Genomic DNA, 25,178 nt, shown 5'->3' on the forward strand with positions numbered 1-25,178 from the left:
CTATCCAAAATAAAATATGTATGAATAATAAAATTTTTGAACTGCACTTTTTATTGTTGACAGTGTTGCAGATGTCCCCCAACTTCCCCCCTTAGCCTTTTTATTTTTTCTTAACCTAATGCAATATTGCCAATAAAAACATCTTTAAGAAACTATTGTTTTTATTTCCTCATAAAATAAAACCTATATAGTGATACCCTCTTAGTTTGCAAATGTAGCTTTAAGGCAACACAGATTCTGCCCTTCAACCAGTTTGCTGCCCCTTATCATCTCCAACATGGAAACTCTGCAGATGCCCTGCCCTTCTGGGAGATGTCACTGGGGTAAATGGGGAAGAAGTCGTGCTGCCCTTCACCTGGGAATGCCTGCTTACACTTCAAAACCAAGTTCAAATATCTCCTCCTCCAGTGAATCCTCCAAAAAGAGGTAGGCCTTTCCAAATCCTCGGGTGAGGAAGATATTCTGAGGGGACCCCTGTAGTCCTGGTATGGGTGTTTGTTGAATAAATAAATGAAAAAAGAAATAGAATCAGTGGAAGCACATTTGGTATGCATTCACTTCTAATAGAGTGCCAGGAATCATTGTTAATGTTGTTGAGTGTCACAATAGTACTAGGTTACGTTAAAAAATATGTTTATCTGTTAGACCATTTCAGAGAAGAAAGAAAGATAGAGCCAATAAACATTCTTTAATGATCAGGGGAATACAAATCAAGACATGTTGAGATGCCGAAACCGGTTTGGCTCAGTGGATAGAGCGTCGGCTTGAGGACTGAAGGGTCCCAGGTTCGATTCCGGTCAGGGGCATGTACATGGGTTGCGGGCACATCCCCAGTGGGGAGTGTGCAGGAGGCAGCTGATCAATGTTTCTCTCTCATCGATGTTTCTAACTCTCTATCTCTCTACCTTCCTCTCTGTAAAAAATCAATAAAATATATTTTTAAAAAAAAAAGACATGTTGAGATGACATTTTACACCCATTCAATTTGCAAAACTTTTAAGTGATAATGCCAAGCATTGGAGAATGTAAATAAGTGAAACCACTTTAGAAAATAGTTAGCATTCCCTCCTACAGTGAATATTTATATGCCTCACAATCCAGCCAGTCCACTCTTAGGATATATCCAAGAGAAACACTTGCACATGAAACCTAGGCTATGCATGGCATCCTGTTTCCAGCAAAAACTGGAAGCAAAAATGGATATTCATCAACAGAAGTCAAAATGAATGAACTAGAATAATATCCAACAACATGGATGAATATTAAGGGGAAAAAATCCTATAATTCCCAAAAGATTGTGTAAAATATACTTTTATAAAACTAAAAGCTACTAATATAGAGAACATGAACTATTTAGGATTTTGTATAGTTGTAATAAAATAATATAAAAAGGAAATAATGCCCTAGCTGGTTTTGCTCAGTGGCTAGAGCATTGGTCTGCAGACTGAGGGGTCCCGGGTTCAATTCCAGTCGGGGGCACATGTCTGGGTTGCAGGGTTGATCCCCAGTAGGGGGCGGTGTGCAGGAGGCAGTCAATCAATGATGTCTCTTTCATCATTGATGGTTCTCTCTCTCTCTCCCTCTCCCTTCCTCTCTGAAATCAATAATAATAATACATTTAAAAAAAATAAAAAGGAAATAAAAAAATTGATGAACTTGGGATTCAGGATGATGTTTACCTAAGTTGAGTGGAGGCAAGGCAATGAATTGAGGTAACACATAAATACATGGAGGTTATTGTCAAGGCCCTACCTTTTACTAGTAGATGGTAGATGCATAAATATTAGTTGTATTATTCAAATTAAGTATTTTAATTAATTGGGAAAATTTGTTAGGTCGATATTTATATGTAAAAAGAGAAAGTTTGCATGGAGAAAAGTGCTGCCCCTTTCCTTGAATGGGGCAAGACTGGAGATGGTAGGATAGCAAGGAGGCAGGATCTCCACAGCTTTGATACTTACTGAGGCTCCTGCCATATATATGTATATATATGCATGCCCTGGCTCCATGGCTCACCCCATCATGCCACTCATGTCTGCTCAAATGTCTTTTCTTCAGGCGTCTTTCTTCCCTGACCTACCCCACTGCTTAAGCTCCTTGCCTGCTTTAGTTTTCTTCATAGCCTTCCTTTTTATCAGAAATTATCTTATTGATCTACTGTTTGCTCATTGACTTGTTCATGCTGATACTGCAATGACTTCTGCTTCTCACATATGTGGAATAATCAACTGCTTATTTTTGGTATCTTTACCACACATGTAGAGAGCAGCAAAACACACACACTGGACTCATTTTCTTAAAAGATTAATTATTCCCTCCAAAAGACTCTGCAGGCATCTCTGGGTGATATGACTAATTATAAAATTGATTTGATATGAGTAGCAGGAAATACTAAAGAGAGGGAGAACTTACAAGTATATGAGACTATTTGTTCATTCATCAAATATTTATTGATCACCAGTCACTGCCCTTAGTATCTGATATTTGGTAAAACAGAAGAGCCCCTAAATCCCTAGCTTCATGAACCTGGCATCCTAGAGGGGAAGAGAGCTAACTATAAATTATTAAGAGGTGATAATTGCTAAAGGAGGGTGGATAGGGCTGAGTGATATGAGTTGGAAATTTGGGGGGACTGCCACTTTAAATAGGAGGATCAGAGTCTCCTTTAAACTCTGGCACTGATTTTCTGCATCCTGGGGCAGGCCAGTTACAAATCTTCACATTTATGTGTGTATTTAGTTAAAAACGAGGAAGAGTGCAGGTCAGAATATTTTAATATCTGCAGCTAAGGACAGAATACTGTCCTATACACACCTGGTGTCTCTTTATATGTCCTAATCTCCTTTTCTTACAGGAACACTAGTCAGATTGGATCAGGAATCATCCTAAAGGCCTCATTTTAACTTAATCCCCTCTTTAACAGCCCTATCTCCAAATATGTCACATTTTGCATTCTGCAATACTGGGGATTAGGGCTTCAACATATGAATTTTGGGGGAACACATTTCAGCCCATAACATTCAAGTATGCTTTCACAAGATGGTTTTAGCATCCACTGATGATCTTCACCTAAAACAATGGTTAACTTGGGGGTTGCAAAATGGTGATTTTCTAATCCTATCATCTTTCTATATTTATTAGCTAACTTTCTTTGATAAAGAGTTTTCTTTCCCCTTGCATGTTTGTTTAAGGATGATTATATTAATGTGCCAGTTCTTTGGTTAATCTCTTCCTGCACCCTCCTTCCCCCGCCAGATCTGTTATTTTGTTCCATGTATCCATGTCTCTGGACCTATTTTGCTCCTCAGTTTATTTTGTTCATTAGATTTCTGATGTGTTAGTCTTTCAGTGTACTGTTGGGTTCTGTTTACTAATGTTTTATTTAGAATTTATATTAATGCATCTACAATCAGATTTATTGCTTTTCTGATTGCAGATACATTATGTAATACACAATTAGTTTTTAAGAAATAGCAGCGCAATTAAGGAATAGTAAGTACTACTCTAACATTCTTCTAGGACACCTGGATACAATCTGGACTCATTGATTCCAGTCACCCCCCCAATTGCAATTTGTCAGATATACTGGTTTCTAGCTCTTACTTTGTCTTGGCTTTGAAACCATGTTATTTTCTTCTAATGTTACATCTTGATGCTTGAGTCTACTGGCTGGAATCATGTTGATTACTTGATTTTATTGATTTCTTTGAGCCCAACTGATGAACACAGATTTTTACCCCTATACTTTTCTATTTCAAACAATGCCACAATGAGCCACCTTGTAATATGTTTTCCAAACGTGTGTGGATATATTCATAGAATAGAGTCCCGGAAGTGTAGTTTCTGAGTCATAATTAAGTGCATTTTAATTTGGTAAATATTTCCATCCACACCTCTGTATGATTGTATCACTTTGACTACCCCCAGCAGTTTTCCCACAAATTCACCAGCAGAGTGGATTGTTCAACTTTTAGATTTTTGCTAATCTCATAGGTGAGAAATGGTATGCCAAGTGTGGTTTTAATTTTCATTTCTCTTAATATGAGGATGGTTGGGCATCTTTTCACATAGGGTGAGTGGAGGTGGGCAAAGGGGGGAAACATGGGGATGGAAAGAGATTTTGCTTGGGGAGATGGGCGCATGATGCAATGTGCAGATGATGTTTTATTTGACTTGAAACCTGTATGGTTTTATGAACCAATGTCACCCTAATAAATTCAATTTATTTTATTTTTTAAAATACGTTTTCATTGATTTTTACAGAGAGAGGAAGGGAGAGGGATAGAGTGATAGAAACATCGATCAGGCTGACTCCTGCACTCCCCCCACTGGGGATTGAGCCCACAACATAGGCATGTGCCCTTACTAGGAATCGAACCAGCAACTCTTAGTTCCTAGGTCGATGCTCAACTGCTGAGCTATACCAGCTGGGCTAAATTCAATTTTAAAATTAACAAAATAAAATTATATTTTTCTCTCAATGATTTTTTCCTGTGTTCAGTTCAACTAATATGATGACTCACTTCAAAAATTTAAAACTTCCCTTGGAATCCTACTATAGCCCTATTTGGTTATGATGTGTTTGTTGGTCTTTCTCTCTTTCTTGCTTTCTTTTCCTTTGAGGCGGGGTAACAATCTGTAATTTAACAGATCATCTTGCATATATTCATATAAATTCTTTGGTTAATCTCTTCCCATTCCCGCCCCCCCTCCCACCCCACCTGCTAAGATCTGTTATTCTGTTACATGTGTCCATGCCTCTGGACCTATTTTATTCATCAGTTTATTTTGTTTATTAGATTCCTAATGTGTTAGTCTTTCAATATACTGTTGGGTTCTGTTTGCTAATGTTTTATTTATGATTTTTTGATGGGCCTAAATTATAGTGCTCTAAACTTTTCATTTTTAAGCAAAATTTCTTAGGTCAGTATTCACCCATGTAAACATCACCACAATTAAGATAATTAATATTTCTATCACTGCCCCTCTCAAACTTTCTTCATCTCTAGTTGTTTTTTTGTTTGTTTGTTTGTTTGTTTTTAAATATATTTTATTGATTTTTTACAGAGCGGAAGGGAGAGAGATAGAGAGTTAGAAACATCAATCAGCTGCCTCCTGCACATCTCCCACTGGGGATATGCCCGCAACCAAGGTACATGCCCTTGACGGAATCGAACCCGGGGCCCTTCAGTCCGCAGGCCGACCCTCTATCCACTGAGCCAAACCGGTTTCGGCCTTCATCTCTATTTGCAATCCATCACTTCCTTCATTCTCACTTCTAAGTAACCACTGACATATTTTCTGTCACTATAGATTCACATATGCATTTTTAAGAGATTATAGAAATGGAATCATGCAGTATTTTCTGTTTTATGTCTGGCTTCTTTCACCCAGTATGATTATTTTGAAATCACCCATGTCCAGGCACTTGAATTTTTTGTTTCTATATCTCTCTCTTTTAATATTTTTATTGTTGACACTTTACAGATATCCCCATTTTCCCCCCACTTTGCCCACCTCCACCCAGCCCTCACCCTCCCTCCCCTCTGGCCATCACCACATTGTTGTGTGTGTCCATGGGCTATGCATAAATGTTCATTGGTTTATGTCTTCACCTTCTTTCATCAAGCCTGCCCCATCTTCCTCCCCTCTGACATCTGTCACTCTGTTCCCTATATCCATGCCTCTGATTCTCTTTTGTTCATCAGCTTATTTTGTACATTAGATTCCATGGCATTTGTCTTTCTCTGACTGACTTATTTCACTATGTCTTTTTGTTTTTACCTCCATTTTTATTGCATTGTGGTCTGTGAATATGGTCTGTGTGATATGATTTTGAAGTATTTATTATTTCCTTTGTGGTCTATTGCAAGGAGAATTTTTCAGGATGTTTCATTTATGTATAAAACATATGCCTTCTCTGTTGAGTACAAAATACAGATCAAATGTAGATCTATAAAATATCAAGTATGTTAGTTGTAGTATTCCAATCTTTGTAACTTACTTACACATGTCATCTACTTGATCTGTCCATTTCTGTGACATGTATTATTCTTCCACTGTAAATGAATATTTGAAAAATGTTCCCTATCATATCAGTATTTATTTTATATATATAAAAAGCATACACATACTCATACATATGCTCATGATTGGTGCATCTTTTTGGTGGCTACATGCTTTTAAATTAAGAATTTGTTTAGCTCTTAAAATTCTTCTCTTTGAAATATATTTTGTCTAATATTAATATTGTTACTTGTGCCCTAGCTGGTTTGGCTCAGTGGATAGAGTGTCCACCTGTGGACTGAAGGGTCCCGGGTTCAATTCCAGTCAAGGGCATATGCCCGGATTGTGGGCTCAAGCCCCAGTAAGGGGCATGCATGAGGCAGCCGATCCGTGGTTCTCTCTCATCATTGATGTTTCTATCTCTCTCTCTCTCCCTCTCCCTTCCTCTCTGAAATCAATAAAAATATATATTTAAAAATATATATATTGTTACTTGTAAATATTTCCATCCATTTCTTGTCTTCGTTAAAAAACTTCACGAACTTTTTACATATATACTAAAGTAGAACAATAGTATGCGGAATCTTTAAGTACTCAGCTTCAATAGTTATCGATATTTGGTCTTTCTTGTTTTGTCATTTCTCCACACCTCACTCACAATCCTCTTTGTTTGAATATTTTAAAGCCAGACTTCATTCCACCCATATACATCAATATAAATCTTTAATATATGAGGATGCTTTTCTTCCCTTTGCTTTTTCTTTGTTTTCTTCTCCTTCTTCTTTTAACATAACCACAGTACCATCAACACACCCAACAAAATTAATGATAATGCTGGGAACAATTTTAGACATGTATATGTACTAACCAGCTTCCACAGATTTAATTTGTTCTTTTACTTGTTCACTCAACAAACAATTATCCAATCCAGGACTGTGGGAGAACCAGAGGACTATTTAGTAATCAGAGTCCAGCCCTCTACTGTCCAGAATGTTGAACTGGGGCCTAAAAAGCATGTGACTGGTCTAAGGGCACAAGGATAGAGGACAGCAGACCTCAGGGCCAGCTCCTTTCAAAAAGCCTTTCCCACCTTCTGGGTCAAAGGGGCCTTCAGCTGGCATGAATCCTCCTATCACTCAGGGAGAGCTTCCCATAGGAGGTGTGTGGGCTGGATTTCGTAGAATGTGTAGCAGTTCATCCATTGAAAGGATATGATGGATTTTTCTCACCTCTGCCTCATGACATCTCCCAGCAGCAGTGGCATCTCTATAATTTTCATATTTGAGGTGCTAAGGGGCAGCAAACTCGTTGTGGGGCAGGGTTGGAAATTTGTCCTAATGCTGCACTTTTATAATTACTACTTAGATTTTCTTTTACAAGGAACTGTGAATAATAAATGTCCTAGAGGATGCTTTTATTGACACATACATGAAACAGAAAGCAACCATTGGTCATACCAATTTAAAACTTACTTTTAGCTCTAGTCGGTTTGGCTCAATGGATAGAGCGTCAGCCTGCGGACTGATGGGTCTAGGGTTCAATTCCAGTCAAGGGCACGTACCTCAGTTGCAGGTCCCTCCCCAGCCTTGGCCCTGGTTGGGCCTCGTGCAGGAGGCAACCAATCGATGTGTTTCTCTCACATCAATATTTCTCTCTGTCTTTCCCTCTCTCTTCCACTCATTCTAAAAATCAGTGGAAAATATTCTTGGGTGAGGATTAAAAAAACAAACACTTTTATTGATACCTATTACTATTTCAGTTGCTTTAACTTCCTCTTCTTCCTTGCATTCTACTTATACCTACATCTGCAATCCTCCCCACAAATAACCAGTGCTAACATCAGGTAGGAACCATTTCACTCTTATTTCCATGTCTGTGTGTAAATTTTATTGCACAAATACATTCTTTTTTTTGTTTTACAAAAGTGAGATGAAATCATATTATACAAAATTCTCTGCATCTTGGTTTTTTTCACTCCATAGTTTTTTATGACTGCATAGAATTCCAAGTTGTAGAATTTTTCCATTCCCCAGCTGTCAACTGACAGTATTCAGGACTATCAATTGCTCCAGGAATTGCCTCTGTTGCAGACAGCCACCTTGCCCAAGGTCATGCCCTTTTCTGGGGCAGCCCACATTCGATATCTGATCAAGTCCAGAGAATAAAGGCCCAACACAGGAAAGAACATTCTAGCTCCAGAGCTCTTTGTGTGGTTGGCCAAGGCTGTCATTTGGTCTGCAACACAGCTCAACTTCTCCCCCTTCTATCCCCTCATTCCAACAAACTTAACATGTAACAATTGGTACCCAGAAATGGTCTGAGAAGGCAAGGTGTGGATGAGATGGTGTTTTGAAACTTGGTTGCTCACTACTCATCTGAAAAATAGCTCCTGGAATAAAAAATCAATTCAATTGTTAAAACTCACAGGTGGTGAACTGGGATGACTACTGGTAAAAGGGAATGCTCTAGACCAGTGGTTCTCAACCTGTGGGTCGCGACCCCTTTGGCTGTCTAACGACCCTTTTACAGGGGTCGACTAAGACCATCCTGCATATCAGATATTTACATAATGATTCATAACAGTAGCAACATTACAGTTATGAAGTAGCAACGAAAATAATTTTATGATTGGGGTCACAACATGAGGAACTGTATTTAAAGGGACAGAAGGCTGAGAACCACTGCTCTAGAAGGTGCAATATATCAGATATTTTAGAGACATGGGGGAAATAATAGTAATGCAAAAAGTATTGGGTGGATATCACTAAACTCAATTGACAATCTAGAAAAAGATTCTAAAAGGCAGAGTGATTAACAGGCATTTGAAACCCAAGTGTAAAAGCTAAGGGACGACCTTGGCAGCAGCATATGAAGAAACTGTCATCTCCAGCAGAGAGAGGGCAAAGAACACTAAGGACAAGGCTCACGACTTGGTCAGAGTGGTTGACAAACACAAAGGCTAAACTCCTAACCAATGCCAATCTGCTATGCCAAGGTCAGGGCCCTGATTGGGAAAGAATACAACCTTGACACATGTTTTGGAGACCTCTTGTTTGATTACCTACAGAATGTTCAGTCTCCAGATTCTTCTTATTCCAGTTATTATGGCTGTGTTGCAAATTTCTCAAAGAATTATGTGAAGCCCTAGCCTGTTTGGCGCAGAGGATAGAGTGTTAGCCTGCGGACTGAAGGATCCTGGGTTTGATTCTGTTCAAGGGCATGTACCTCTGTTGCAGGCTCCTCCCCAGCCCAGGCCCTGGTCAGGCACGTGCATAAGGCAACCAGTCGATGTGTTTCTCTCACATCGACCCCGGGTTCAATTCCAGTCAAAGGCACATGCCTGGGTTTTGGGCTTGATCCCCAGAAGGGGGCGTGTAGGAGGCAACCAATCAATGATTCTCTCTGATCATTGATATTTCTATTTATCTCTCCCTCTTACTTCCTCTCTGAAATCAATACAAATATATATTTTTAAAACTACTAAAAATAATTATGTGAAACAACCAATCTGGGTCAGAAATTCAGGGAGAACTCACATGGCCAGCAACTTGGTACTGGCTGTTGGCCAGGGACCTCAGTTTTTTCCCCACAGGGTTCTCTCTGCAGAACTCTTCTCACAGAAAGGCAACTGGCTTCCCTCAAATGATCCAAGTGATTAAGGGAGAAGCTGCAATGTTTTTATGATGTAGTCCCAGAAGTCACACATCATCACTCCCAGTGTATTGTATTGGTTACAGGGCCAAATCCTTATTCAGTGTGGAGGGGACTATACAAGGACATGAATACCAGAAGGCAAGGTTTCTAGGAGCCATCTTGGAGGCTCATTACCATATCTCTGGGTCCTGTAAGCCCGCAGAAGTGGCCCATCCCTCTCTCTTAAACACTAGCACACTCCAATGCTGAAATACAGTGCAGATGCTTCTGTTGTACAAGAATACATGTACCCCCACATGGATTGACCCCTATTTCTTATCTTTGCCAACTATAAATAGGATTAAGTCACAGCATAGCTCAGCGGATATATGCTGGGCACGATAAGGGAGGAAAGGGACAATACTGCCAAGGAGATTCAAGAATTGTCCTGCATGTACCAACAGGAACTGGGGGAGCGTGTGTGGGACTGGATTTTGAGGGTGTTTGATCAAGAGGGACTCTGAGGGCAGTTATTAAAGAATGATGGGTGGGAAGAACATAGGGGTAGATAGATATACCAGAGATGCAGGATTAACATCTTGGCAAGGACTTCAGGATATGATGCAAATTCACTACTAGAATGGTTCCTAGAAACCTGAGAAAGGCAATCCACCCCAAGTGATGTTGAAATGCCAGAATTGCTATGTCAATAGGAAGAAGGGATTAAGAGTCTCAGAGAAGTGGGCATGCTGGAGTGAATATACTATGTACAGCCACAAAACCCACAAGATAATTATGCTCCATGAGAAGCACAAGAGGATACACTATTTACAAAGACTAATAAGAATTTGTAAAATGAGAGGCACACCAACATCACTATATTCAGTGTTGTCTCTCCACTTTAGGTCAGCATTTTCCTTTAGAGCAGGAACAAGACAGGTGTGTCCACTTTCCCCACTCATATTCAACATCGTATTGGAAGTCCTAGCCAAAGCAATCAGACAAGAAGAAGAAATAAAAGGCATCCAAATTGGAAATGAAGAAGTAAAAACTGTTATTATTTGTAGACCACATACGTTATATAGAGACCCCTAAAAATTCCACCAAAAATACTAGAATTGATAAATAAATTCAGTAATGTAGCAGGACACAAAAATCCAAAAATTGGTTGCAGTTTTATTTTTTAAATATATTTTTATTGATTTCATAGAGAAACATCAATGATGAGAAAGAATCATTGATCTGTTGCCTCCTGCACACCCCGTAACCAAGGTATATGCTCTGACTGGGAATTGAACCATGAATTCCTGGTCCACAGATCAATGCTCAACCACTGAGCCATGCTGGCTGGGCTGGTTGCAGTTTTATACACCAATAATGAACTATCAGAAAAGAAAATTAAGAAAACAATCCAATTTACATTATATTTTATATTACAATTGCATCAAAATATAAAATACCTAGGAATAAATTTAACAAAGGAGGTAAAAGACTTGTACTTGGGAAATTATAAGACACTAAAGAAAGAAACTGAAGAAGATACAAATAAATGAAGTCCTCTATCATGCTCCACAATAAATATACTAAAAATAAAAAAGAAATTAGAAAAAGAACAACAAACTTAATCAAACACATGAAAACGAAACACAAAACAAAAACTCAAGAAGTGGCAATTCATAAAAATTTAAGCTTAAATAAAACAAAATCTGGTCCTTTCAAATAATTAATTATATGGATCAGCTCCTAACAAATCTGGTCAACTTGAAAAGAAAGAAAAATATAATATTTATAGTAAAAAAGAAATTACTTATTGCACCAAATAGTAATAAATACAAACTAGTTCTAGTAGAATGTGAGGTATAAGTCTAAAGCAGCATACTTAAATATTTAGATGAAATATGTGAGTCCCTGGAGAAAATGTAATTGTAAAAATTAATAAAGAATTAGTACCCACAGGCTATTTTACTAGACACACCTCCATTGGCATAGGAGGACTGGCTGGGGCTGGCAAAGGGAGATGTGGCAGAGGTCTCAGTACCCTTATGACAATGCTATAGGCTTGAAATAGGCATGACTGGATGGGGACTCAGTGGATAGGGCAAACTGGAAAGGGCAGAGTCAGAACAGGGTGTTGGAGGGAAGAACAGGATGTGATTAGCAGGGCTCGGGGGAGACAGACAGACCAGAACTGGATTGGCAGGTGCCAAAGCTGACAGAAAGGGCTAGGACCTCGTGGGATGGTCAGGGATAGAACAGGTCGGCAGGGGCAGGGCATGATTGCCATGACACCTTGAATTCTCCTCAGTGTTCTAAAGTGGAAGCATCAGGGAGTACCATCTCACATTAATCTATCTCACATCTCAATCTTTTCCCAACACCTCTAGCCTAAGGAATAGTAACAGTTACACAGAAGCTGGTGAAGTGGCTGTGCACTAATCAAGCACCAACTATATATGTGATGGCTTGGCATGGGAAATAAGGGTCAAGAATGCCAGATCCCCTTCGTAAAGTCCCAGCTCCCCTGACAAAATATTAGTACAGATGTACTGTTACCCACTACCATCGGAATTTCAGAATTGGGTTTGTGGCCAGACAGATGGGCCATCAAGGGATATTAAAAGCCCTTGTTCTTCCAAAGTTAACAAAATTCTGGGCAGTGGGAAATGAGATTCCCCTGACCCATCCCAGGTTCTGGGATAGAAGAATGAACGGAAACAGGAGAGAATTTTGATGACTCCCTCCCAAAAGGGGATAGATAGAAACAGGAGACCAAATGATGAACAGAGAAACACAGAGACTCTGGGATGCCCTGAGAAAGAAGTGATGAAAGAAATAGGCATGTGAGGAACTTATGAATCTCCCTGTACAGGATGCTGGGTACAGGATCTCAGTTGAACAAGGCTCAGTTGTCTTCTCTGGAGCGCAGGTCATTGGTGAGCGGATCATGCTGGATTGTCTGGTGAAGCATCAGGCCCAGCAGACCTGTCCGGTTCCTCATAGATGTACGCACCTTGTGCTCCTGCTCACTCAGCAATTCAAGCTTGTACAACTGTGGGGGATCAGCATGAGAAGGGCATTCCAGGATTCTATCCTATCCCTCAGCCCCACTCAGCATTGTTGCTTACCGCTCGCACACGCTCTAGGTCCACTTCGGCACGCCTCAGCTTTTCCCAGCAATAGTGGTGGATGCACAGGCATTTGGGGAGGCAGCAGAAATTACCAGTGGGTTCAAAGACATTGTGCACTAGAGGGCAACCACACACCTCATCACTGGATACCTGTGGGGAAGAATGAAGAATGATGAAGTATGAAGGAAGATAGTAATGGAGGATGATCAGGCAGGTGTGATGAAAGGAATAGGGGAATGGAGGGCAGTTGGGCAAGACGGAGAGAAATGAGGAGTGAGCCAGAAGGGGAGGAGAAAGGAATTCAGTGATTAGTTAGAAAAGAGGAAGCAAAAGGGGATGATCAAGCATGGAGGATGGAAGAAGTTAACAAGCAGGGATGAAGGAATGGAGGTGATCAGACAGGAAGGATAGAAGAACAAAGAGATCAAACAGGAAGGAGAGGAGGGTGGAGGGAAGATCTGACAAGGAGAAGTAGATGAATGAATGTTGGCAAGGCATGGAGGAGGTGAGTAATGAGGCAGGGAAGGTGGGACAAATGGAAGAATGGAGGCTGGTTATACAGGGAGGAAAGGCTTTAGGAGATGACAAGGAAGGAAAAGATGATTGGGGGCAGATAGGGACGGAAAATAAAGAATGAGGGAGAAGTCAGAAACTGAGGGAGAGAGGAATTTAGGGCATCCATGCAAAGAGGAAAGGAGGAATGGGGGTGGTTGAGCAGGGGGTGGGAAAGGAATGGAAGATGGTCAAGCAAGGAAAAGAGAATGGGGAATGGCTATGCAGTGTGGAGCAGAGGAATAGAGGGTGGTAAGGCAGAGAGAGAGAGAGAGAGAGAGAGAATCGATGAGAGAGAATCATTGATCGGCTGAGAGAAAGAGAGAGAGAGAGAGATAAAGAGAGAGAGAGAGAGAGAGAGAGAGAGAGCGAGTTGGTGGGGTCAGGCAATGAAGGTATGAATAAACAGCAGTCAGACAGAGAGGAAAGTAAGAACAGAAGGTGTTCGGGCAGTGAGGAGGCGGGAAAGTGGGGTAGTCTGGAAGGGAAGAGGGTATATAATGGTTGGCCAGGAGGTTTGAAAGCAGTAAAGCAGAATGAAGAAGGAAATAGGTCAGGCAGGGAGAAAGGAGGAATGGAGGGTGAGGAAGAAAGAGCCTCACCTTGGGGTCCTTTGAGTGCTCAGGGCATAGCACCTGGAGCCGTTTACAGTACCTCTCACTGGTTGGGTCATAAACATCACAGAAGAGCCTTGTGGCCCTGGGGGAGGTTAAAAGTGAGGTGCTAAAGATGAGGAGGAAGGAGGTCCTATCATGAACCCTGTCCACACTTTATCCCCAACTTCGCCCATACCCTGATCCGAACTCACCCGCCTCTGCCTCTGAGCCCACCCACATCCTGCCCATGATCTTGCCCACCCTGTTTCTGACCCCATCCACATCATGTCTTTGACCCTGACCAGCACCCATACTCACCCCTCAATGCAAGTGGGGTACAAGGACCCGAAGGACGCTTTGCATTCATACTGAGAAGAAAGATTACAAATGGGAAGAACTGTAGATGTACATTGCAAGCCCACCCATGACAAAGCCCCAAACAATACATTTGTCCCCTGTGGACCCTATGCTACTGTCTGCCCAGCCAGTGGCCCCCCTCTTCACTGGCTGATACTCAATCTCTGTCCTCATACTGGGGATGGAAGAAAAGCACAAATGAGTAGAACCATGGATGTATGTTGTAGTCCCTTCTACAAACACCCAGGCACCAAACCTGCCCCCCCCCATGAACACCACCAAGCCCAAAACACCCTTGCCCTCTCAGCCCCAGCCAATACCCCAACCTTGGCAAAGCAGTGCTCCATGTGGCGGAGAGCGACACGCATACTGATGGATTTCCCACAGGAGACACAGAAGATCTGTTGGACGCGCTCTGGGATAACTTTTGTGCTCTGCACAGAAGAGTGGAGGAGCCAGTGAAGCAGTGCAGAGTGGGGATGGGCAGGGAAAGATATCAGGTACCTTTCCACTACACCCTACCTATTCCCACTCACCTCCTCATCCTTGCATATAGCCTGCTGCTTGCCACGCAGAATGATGGCCTCAAGTTCATGGTACTGACCCTCCAGGTACTTCAGGTGGGTGTGGACATCCTGCTGCTCACGGAGGATGTTCTCGAGCATTTTCTTGCTATGCTCCTCAGCAACGCTGGGGCTGTTTTGCCACTGCTGGATACGCTGGGGCAGGATCTCATAGATGCGTCTGGAAGGGGTAACAGCAAGAAATGGAATGAGTAGGTAGGGGCAATAAAGGAAGAAAAAATGGGAAGAAATGGCTAAATAGGTAAACACGGTACTCTCATCCACAACCACCTCAAAATTACAACTAAAATACAGAACAACCATCATTCAGAACCACCTTAAATATGGCTGAATGTAAGTCCTACAACTGGAGAATTAAAGAAGAAAGCACATTGAGACTGGTAGGAGGGGCAGAGGCATGGAATGGGCTGGTCCGACACCCATGTGTGGTGTTTTTTAAATTGGGAAGGATATCTTGGCTTTAGATGCCACTGGTGAGGAGCAAGGGGTCCCAGCTCCACCCCAGGCTCCCCCACCCAGGATTCCAGTGCTGTGAAGACAAGTCCCCATAACTTTGGGTTATAAAACCCAGAAGGGATTGTGGCTGAGTGCCACAGGCTGCGGGACATTCAGACAGTCCCTCTTAAAGGGCCGGTGCACGGACTTACTTGGACTCACTCCCTCTGAGCTCCAGCACTGGGGCAGCAGCTTGAAAGGATCCAGAAACGTACAGGGAGGAACAAAATTGTCTGGCATCAGGGCAAGAACATGGGGGCAGCTTTCTCCCAGACAAAAGTGCTCTCAGAAATCATTGTTCCTATGCTGAAACCTCCACTGCCACTGAGCTGACTGGCAGGTGCCATATCTGAGTCTCCATCAACATGGCTCATACTATTTGACCCACCCTAGTGATTCCCTGAGACCCAGCCCTACCCAATTGCAGGCCCACCCAAACTGTTTGCAGCAACTTTTCCATATGAATGGCTTGTCCTGGCTCAGGCTTCAGACTTTCCTAAAATCTCTCAAACAAGTAGTAGCTAGACTAAGTGTGCCCCGTATTGCTCAATAGGTGGCCCCAGGCCTGGCACTAACAGCAGCCTGCCTTGGTTCACAGCCTGCCTTTGGCCTCTCCTGGGCACCTCCAACCCCAACACAAGTAGCAGCCATCTGAAAATCACTCTCAAGCTTTTGCCAGGTGGCCCCAGGCAGGGCACAGGCAGTGGCTGACTTTGCTCCTCTCAGAAGGCCCCAAAGCCAGTGCACCAAGTGGGCAGCTTCAGACCACACCAGATTACAACTCTACTTATTTACGAGCAACACACGTAAAGGGCAGACTCAGTGAACACCAAAGCACCACTAAAGCAAATCCTGCTCCACAGAGATATCTCCTGCACAGCAGCTCTTCCACTGTAGTCCCAGCTGGTACTCACAGCCAGTTGGCCTGAGGGCCTATTCCTCCCAGTGACAATAACAGCAATCAAGCCTCAACTACAACAAGACTGTGCACACTGCCCACACAGAGGTGCACCTAGAGTACTCAACTCAGGTGACAGGAGAGGCTGAGCCACTGGGCCCCACAAGACACCTACTACATAAGGCCACTCTACCAAGTACAGGAGATATAGCAGCTCTACCTAATACATAGAAACAAACACAGGGAAGCAGCCAAAGTGCGGAGACAAAGCAACATGCCACAAATGAAAGAACAGAAGAAATCTCCAGAAAAAGAACTAAATGAATTGGAAGCAAGCAAACTACTAGATACAGAGTTCAAAACAATGGTAATAAGGATGCTCAAGGGACTTAATGACAATTTCAAGGAAATTAGTGAAACTATCAAAGACATGAAAAAGGACCAGTCAGAAATGAAGGATACACTAACTGAAACGAAGAATAATTTACAGAGAATCAACATAGAGTAGAGGAAGCCAAGAATTAAATCAGCGATTTGGAATATGAGGAAGCAAAAACACCCAATTAGAAGAGCAAAAAGAAAAAAGAATCCGAAAATATGAAGATAGTGTATGGAGCCTCTGGGACGTCTTCAAATGTACCACCATTTGCATTATGGTGAAGGAGGAGAAGAGAGAGTGCAAAATATTGAAAACCTATTTGAAGGAATAATGACAGAAAATTTCCCCTACCTGGTAAAGAAATAGACTTACAAGTTCAGGAAACACAGAGAATCCCAAACCAGAGGAACCCAAAGAGGCACACACCAAGACATATCATAATTAAAATGCCAAGGGCTAAAGATGAAGAAAGAATCTTAAAAGCAGAAAGAGAAAAGCAGCTAGTAACATATAAGAGATTGCCCCATAAGACTGTTAGCTAATATTTCAGCATACATTTTGCAGGCTAGAAGAGCATGGCATAAAATATTTAAAGTAATAAAAGAGAAAAACCTACAACCAAGAACATTTTACCCAGCAAAATTATATTCAGAACAGAAAGGGAGATAAAGCATTTCCCAAACAAAAGCTTAAAAAGAGAAAACAATAAACTGGTGAATAAAATAGAACCAGAGGTATGGAAACATGGAACAGACTGATGAATCTGAGAGGGAAGGGGAACAGGAAGAGATTAACCATATATGCATTACCTATGGACACAGACAATAGGGTGGTGAAGGCCTGAGGCAGGGTGGGAACTTGGTGGAGGGGGCAAAGGGGGATGTGAAGGGGGACACTGAAATACTCTCAACAATAAAGATTTTTTAAATTAATTAACACAAAGTAAAATTTAAAAAAAGAAAAAATGGATGAGTGACCAAATGGTGACTACATAGGATGATAAATGGTAGATGAGTGAATGCTGATGAATAAGTGGTTAAATGGTGGATGGATGGGTGGATAATACATGGCTGGTTGGGTAAATGATGATAAGGGTGGATAAGTGGGTTGGTGGATGAAATGGGGATGGATGGTTCACTGGGTGTGTGGCTGTAAGGGTGGATGAATGGTGGATACATGGGTAGAGAGTGGATGGACTTACAGATGCCATAGATCAGTGATGGCGAACCTTTCGAGCTTGGCGTGTCAGCATTTGAAAAACCCTAACTTAACTCTGGTGCCGTGTCACATATAGAAATTTTTTGATATTTGCAACCATAGTAAAACCAAGACTTATATTTTTGATATTTATTTTATATATTTAAATGCCATTTAACAAAGAAAAATCAACCAAAAAAATGAGTTTGTGTGTCACCTCTGACACGCGTGTCATAGGTTCGGCATCACTGCTATAGATCATGCCCTACCCCAGATTGCTTAACCTCCAGGTGCACTCACACAGCTGCCAGATTCATGCCACAGTCATCTGAGCAGTACTTGGAGCCTGGCCGGTTGGGATTCACACAGTGAGGTCCCAGGCACTGCCGCAGCACGGCTGGGTCCTGGACGTCCATCGTCTCTGCGTGTTTCCGCTTTCCCACGAGCTTCTGCTTCTTCTCCTTCTGTGGGACAACCATGGTCAGGGCAGGGGTAGGAGGGTTCCCTAACCCTGCACCCCTGCCCTCCATTCTGCTTCCAACCTCTGCCTCCATGCCCGCCCCCCTCCACCATTTCTGTCACCTTCCAATCCACCTTTTTCTTCAGCTTCTCCATTTTCTTCATATTCACTGCCTGCTTTGGCAATGCAGGATCCAGGAGCAGGAACTCCTAAAAAAAAAAAATCTACTTTGCTTTGTAACAAGCCACCCTTCAAATCAATTTATAAAACAATGGTCATTTATTAATTCAAGATGCCATAGGTTGACAATTGGGATAGGCTCAGCTGGACAGTTTTGCTGGTTTTGCCTGGGTTTCTCCATATGGTTGTAGTCAGCTAGTGGCTGTTTGCTCCTAGATAGTCTCATTCCTATGTTTGGAGGTTGACAGGTCAATGGAAGTAAGGGAGCCATGAGTTTCTATCAACTGGCAGGGTAGCCTGTGTTTTCTCACCTGGTGACTGGATTCCAAAAGCACCAAAAAAGCAGAAGTCCTGGTGTTTAAATGTACAGTAAACTCTTGATTTTGCAGACTTCAACTTAACGGACTTCTGATTTAAAAGACACGATTTCTGGTCTGTATTTCATATGTGAAAATTAACATTTTGTTAATTTTAAAATGCTTTAAAGCAAGATTTTCTTATAATTAAATTAGCAGGGTTTTTTGTTATTAATTCACTGAATTTTGTTGTTGTTGTTGTTGTGAATCCTCATCTGAGGACTTTTTTTCCACTGATTTTTAGAGACAGTGGAAGAGAGGGGGAGAGACAAAGAGAGAGAAACATCGATGTGAGAGGAATACATCCATTGGTTGCCTCCCACATGCACCCCAACCAGGGCCTGGGATGGAGCTGCTACCGAGGTATGTGCCGTTTACTGGAATTGAACCTGTAACCCTTTAGTCCATGGGTGATGCTCTAACCACTGAGAAAAATCAGCTAGGGCAATTCACTGTTATTTTTTAAAAATTTATTTTTATTGATTTTAGATTGGAAAGGAGAGGGAGAGGGAGATAGAAACATCAATGACGAGAGAGAATCATTGATCAGCTACCTCCTGCACACCCGCTGTGCCCTGACTGGGAATCCAACTGACTGCTTGGTTCAGAGGTTGATGTTCAACATACAAATGTGTTTATATAAGTAAAAACAGGTAAACTAATTTGTCCATTTGGAAAACCTACTTTATTATATACAAACTTTCTGCTTTAACGGACATCCCCCTCTACCACATTAGTCCATTATATTGGGGTTTTACTGTATTTTAACCCTCTGCATGCATCATGTTTGCTAGCACCCCAAAGGACATGTCACTCATCCAGAGCTATAGGCCAGGAAAATGCTGGCAGATCTCCCCAACTTGTTTCTTAATTGATTTTGGGATATTCCCTGCCTCCTCTCTCCTCATTGCTGACCCTCTCTGCTTTCATTGTTCACATCCTTCTACCCAAGGCTCTGCCAATACTCATCAGATGTTGATTGTCAAAAGTCCCTTATAAACAGACTGCCTAACTACAGCGGGAATGCTGGGAGGGTTTGGGAGAGGAAGGTAAGAGATCAACCAAAGGACTTATATGCATGTATATAAACATAACCAATGTACGCAAGACACTGGGGGAGGGCATGTGCCGGGGGGGGGGGTTGGGGGGGCCAGGGGAAGGTCAATGGGGGGAAAAAGGAGACATATGTACTGCTCTTTGTAGTACTTTAAACAATAAGATAAAAAAAAATTTAAAAGTCCCTTATGAAAAAGTCCTGGTATAGTTTTCAGTCCTGAAGCATATCCTTTTCAGTTAACAGCTGGAGTGTGGCTGTTATCTGAGGTGCCTCCTTTACTGCCAATGCCACTGCCTGGTACTTCTGGGATAGCTGGGACTTATGCAGTTGAGCAGCTATGGGCAGTTGCCAGTGGGACCATGGCAAGGTCTCTGAGTGTATTATGGGCAAGAGCTGAGGGGAAGACCCTCACACTAGCTCTACTCCTCCATCCACACTGTGTCCTGGACTCACCAGAGAGCAAGGATTACAAGTAGGGTTTCTGTGTTTGTGGGACAAAGGCTCTGGATCAGCATTAAATGGAGGGGAACAGGGTCATCCTGCCCTAACACTCCTGGCCTCACCTTCTGGGGAAGGGGCCACTGGTTCTGACTGGATACACTGGTCTTGCCTGCCTGGGAATGACTGGCACTACCTGGCCTGGGTGGCCCACCTTATCCAGACACACCTGGCTGGTATATCTGGCTCTAACTTTCCCACCTGAAAGCATAAGGCCCTGCCTACCTGCTCAGAAAAGCTAGACTCCACTGCCTTACACTTGCTTAGCTCAGCTTGCCCTGCCGCACCCTCCAGAACACACCTGCTATCCTGCTTGATGAACACCCTAGTCCCAGACAAGCCGCCGCTGCCCAGCCCACCCGAACACACATGGCCCCGCCCCCTCAGAATGCTCCGCCCACCCGCATGTCACGCTTAGGCCACCTACAGGCCCTCCCTGATCCTAGCCCTATACTCTTGGACACACTCTGTCTTGCCTTATGCTACCAGCCCTGTGGGACCCATAAACGGCAACGAGGCATACCCAGCCACGCCCCTTCCCGGATAATCTCAGCCCCATATGTCCCTCCCCCATTCCTGCACATACCGAATTCTGCCTTACCTTCCACGTATTGAGCCATGGCAGACCTTGTCCCCCCACCGCCCCATCTGCATGTGCCAGGCTGTGCTGTGTCCGCTCTGACTGATATACCTAGAATAATTCTACAGTCTTTATTCTGAAATGTACTCCTACCTGTACCCAGTAACACCAAGTAAAATATATAAAAAATGTTTGTGTGCATATATGCACACAGGCAAATGAATCCGTACTCTCAGTGATTAATAGAGCAAACGCACACACTGAAAGAATATACACATTTTCAATAAGACAATTATCAATTGTCGAATTCATACTATTTTCAAGCTAGTGATACAATATTCATAAAAACTGACTCCGGTGACCATGAAGGATCTCTAACTATATTCCAATCAATAAGGGGCACAGATAAGTTACATTAGAAATTAATGAAAGGCTTAACTTTTGAAAATTAAAACAGCACTTCTAAATAACTTTTGATAAACAGAAAAGTAACAAATTAAAAAAAAACACTTAGAATGTTAACAAGAAGGAAAAATAATGTATACCTAACTGCGGTCTTAGATGGAACTTTATGATGAGAATCTGAGGAAAGAAGAACGACGTAAATTACTAATCTGAGCATTCAACTCAAATTAAAACTCCTCATCTTAACTCCAAAGACCCCCGTTATCAACACCAAAATCCCCTCACCCACCCTTCCAATCACAAAACCCCAAGACCCCAGTCAAAGCACTTAAAAATTACCTCAGCCAGCGCCGAACTGTAGAGAGCTTCGAGATAGGCTACTTCCCCGCTCTTCGCTCTTCGGAATTGACCTTTGCCCCGCCCCTTCTTGAATGTGTTGGGTGTGCGCATGCTCGAGACCCTCTGAAGAGTTGAGATGTGGTCCAAAGTTCAAAGAGCAGGTAGCATAGAAACAAGAGAGGTCAAAAGTGCACCAGTCTTCAGAACACCGCGCCACAGGCCTGCATAGATACACTGTCTATTTTGATGCCAGTACCTCATTGGTTTACAGTTGGAGTGACCAATCATGGCAGACCTTGTCCCCCCACCCCCCACCTGCATGTGCTATGCTGTGCTGTGTCCGCCCTGACTAACATACCTAGAATAATTCTACAGTCTTTATTCTGAAATGTACTCCTACCTGTACCCAGTAACACCAAGTAAAATATATAAAAAATGTGTGTATATATGCACACAGGCAAATGAATCCGTACTCTCAGTGATTAATAGAACAAGTGATTAATAATGCAATCATTGCATTATTTTATATGGCAGGAATATCGATCCCCTTATCATTTCCAATTATTTTGAATCATTTTATATTATCACTATTTTATTCTGCTATTATTTTAACCATGAAGTAGACAATGAGATAAACAAGCAAAAACCCCACATAAATCCATTGTTAAAAATCAAGAAAGTAGAAAAATTATAGAAAGAGCAGAAATAGAAAGCAAAATGTAAGATGGTATGAATAAGTTCATATTGAAGTTCATTAATGGAATAAACTCTGCTGTTAAGTCAAATATGGTCATTTCAGATGCAAACGAACAAATCTAACCATATGCTGTTTATATAAACCTAAAAAATCATAAAACTACAGAAATACTTAACATAAAGGAATGGAAGAAAGTTTGCTAGGCAAATGGTAATCAAAATAAGCAAGATCAGTTACATTAATATCAGACTAAAAACACTATGACAAAAATATTAATTGAGATTGAAAGGGCCATTCCATATTTATTTGATTCACCATGAATGTGTAAAAATTTCAATCTTTCACACAGTTAAAGGGTGTAAAATAAATATAAAGAAAAATATATTATAACAAAAGCTAAAGTGGAAAAAAATATTCTCTTTATAGATTACAATCACACTGCTCTTAATTCCCATGCACCCTTCAAGACTCAGCTTTGTAATCATCTGGGAAGCTCTCTGCTTACTTTCTATCTGGATGGTTGGCGTCTCTTCTGAATGGCATAATTATAATAGCAAGGAAGTTCCTTTTATTTTAATCTTGAAATTAGGGAGGAAATGGGGATATTGCCTGAATCAATCACACTTGTTTTGTGTCTGTATTATTAGAAATAAGGGCAGGGACAATGACAATGTTGGTCTTGATCAATGCTGGTTTCCAGTGCTCAGTTTACCTCCCAACCCACAGGGGTGTTCAGTAGCCACTGATGATCAAAGGAATACATCAGGGATCCTCCCCTTATGGTGTTGTTGCAAAATGATAAATTTTACAGTAATCTATCTGGCTCCATATTATTCCTTGAATATAAAGGCAAATATATACTGTAATTTATACTAGAACTAGAGGCCTGGTGCACAAAATTTGTACATGGGGTGGGGGTCCCCTCAGCCCAGCCTGCACCCTCTTCAATCTGGGACCCCTCGGGGGATGTCCAACTGCCGGCAATCAGACATCCCTCTCACGCCTGGTTGCCCCCAACTGCCCTCCCCTGCTGGCCCGATCACCCCCAACTGCCCTCGCCACCCCTAACAGCCTTGTCACCCCACTCAGCCTGTTTGGTTCTCCGTTCAGTTGTTTCGGATGTGATGGCCCCTGGCTCTTTATATATATAGATGACTTGTCAAAAGAAAAAAATGTGACACAAATACTGTTTAAATATTTTATTCAACTGTTGTGCATCAGTTAGAAATTTAAGAACAATAAACTCCCTAAACTGAAGCAGGATTAGTTTATATAGGGCAAGAAAAGGGGTAACTGTGGTCAGTCACAGGTTGCAATTTTACTTATCTGTAATTGCTAAAAATTTGTGGCTGAAACTGTTAAGAGACTGTTTCAGTTTTTCATGCCTTTTTCTAAGAATCATTGCTGCAAACTCATGCCTACAGCTTTCAGAACAGTTCTTTGAGAGATATGTTTGTAATCCTTATGGTTTCTCAATGTTTTGGAAAGGAGGAGATTGTGTAGGAAGAAGATAAAAAAGGAAAGGATGCAGAAATTGAAACAAGAAAAACTGGAGTCTGTTTTAATTCTTTTAGAGCCCTTCCTCTTGGCCAAGATGGGATCCTTTCTTCACTGGCCAAATCTGTTGGGAGAAAAAAACAAAAGTACAGGATGAATAAGTTTCAAGAATCAAGTTAGGAAGGCTACATAATGAGTTGGAGGGGCAGTATGTTGTTTGACATGTTCCTTAACCATGCTTAGATCATCTGTTTGGACAGGACAGTACTGCTGGTCTTAATTAGACATGACAGAATGCATGTGATTAGTGATACTTCTATCAGGAGATAAAGAAAGGAAGACCTGATAAAGGCACTATGAGTAGGACTCCAGGGTGGTTTTTCATTGGTGTCTCTTCCAGTAGACTAAGTCTCTTGTTTGTAAGTCATGTAGGAGCTCAGAAGATGATTCCTTTGAAAAGGCAGCTTGAATCTGTTGGTAATGAGTCCTGTATATGACTTTGGTCCTTTACAGCAGCAATTTTTAACTGGTATGCCATGAGAATTTTTAAAACATGTAATACCTGACTATTCAGTCAGGGGCACTGACCTCTTTTCCCTTAGATCATCAAATAAAAAAATCACAACAGCCAACACAAAAATAGTCATCTGGTGTTAATGAATCAAAATTATACCTATTTTTTCCATTACATTGGCAAAAATTATAATATTTTTGGTGTGCTGCAGAATTTTAGTTATTACTTTGTGTGCCATGAGATGATAAAGGTTGAAAATCGCTGCTTTACAGTATTGAGCCACATCTGCTTGCAACAAAGTGGAATCTCAAATAAGAGATGCAATGTCCAATTTCATTGACCTGGCTATAACAAGTTCACTAGATGTAAATCCATGTTTGCCAGAGGGGAAGACCAGATGTCCATTAGGGCCAACTGGGGAACCTTAGGCCAAGGTAACTGTAAGTCTTCAGAGAGGTTAGCAAGTTTTAATTAATTTTAAAGTACCTCTTTCTGGAGGACATTTGGAAAGCCAAGAGATATATGAAAACATGCTCAAAGTCACTAATCATCCGAGAGATGCAAATCAAAACAACAATGAGGTACCATCTCACACCTGTCAGACTGGCTATCATCAACAAATCAACAAACGTCAGGTGACATATGTAATACTCTTTGTAATACTTTAAGCAATAAAAAATAAAAACAAAAAAACAACATAAAAGAAAATAAGGAAAAAAAAAAGAAAAAAAAACACCTTAGTATCTCTAATGACAAGTTCCTAGAATCAG

The 25,178-nt window shown here is 41.6% G+C and overlaps 1 protein-coding gene across 1 annotated transcript; it reads right to left on the reverse strand.

The window, feature by feature from the left end:
• Nucleotides 1-12,541: 12,541 nt before the first annotated feature.
• On the reverse strand, nt 12,542-21,811 carry LOC102757843 (CXXC-type zinc finger protein 1). Its single transcript, XM_006772140.1, has 9 exons — nt 21,701-21,811; nt 18,408-18,458; nt 18,126-18,289; nt 14,809-15,016; nt 14,599-14,706; nt 14,234-14,283; nt 13,922-14,018; nt 12,765-12,917; nt 12,542-12,688 (listed from the first exon to the last, which is right to left on the reverse strand). The coding sequence occupies exons 1-9, from the start codon at nt 21,809-21,811 to the stop codon at nt 12,542-12,544; spliced, it is 1,089 nt and encodes a 362-aa protein (XP_006772203.1).
• Between the last annotated feature and the right edge of the window lie 3,367 nt (nt 21,812-25,178).

This window comes from Myotis davidii, unplaced genomic scaffold (genome assembly GCF_000327345.1).
Source record: "Myotis davidii unplaced genomic scaffold, ASM32734v1 scaffold2786, whole genome shotgun sequence".
NCBI lineage: Eukaryota > Metazoa > Chordata > Mammalia > Chiroptera > Vespertilionidae > Myotis > Myotis davidii.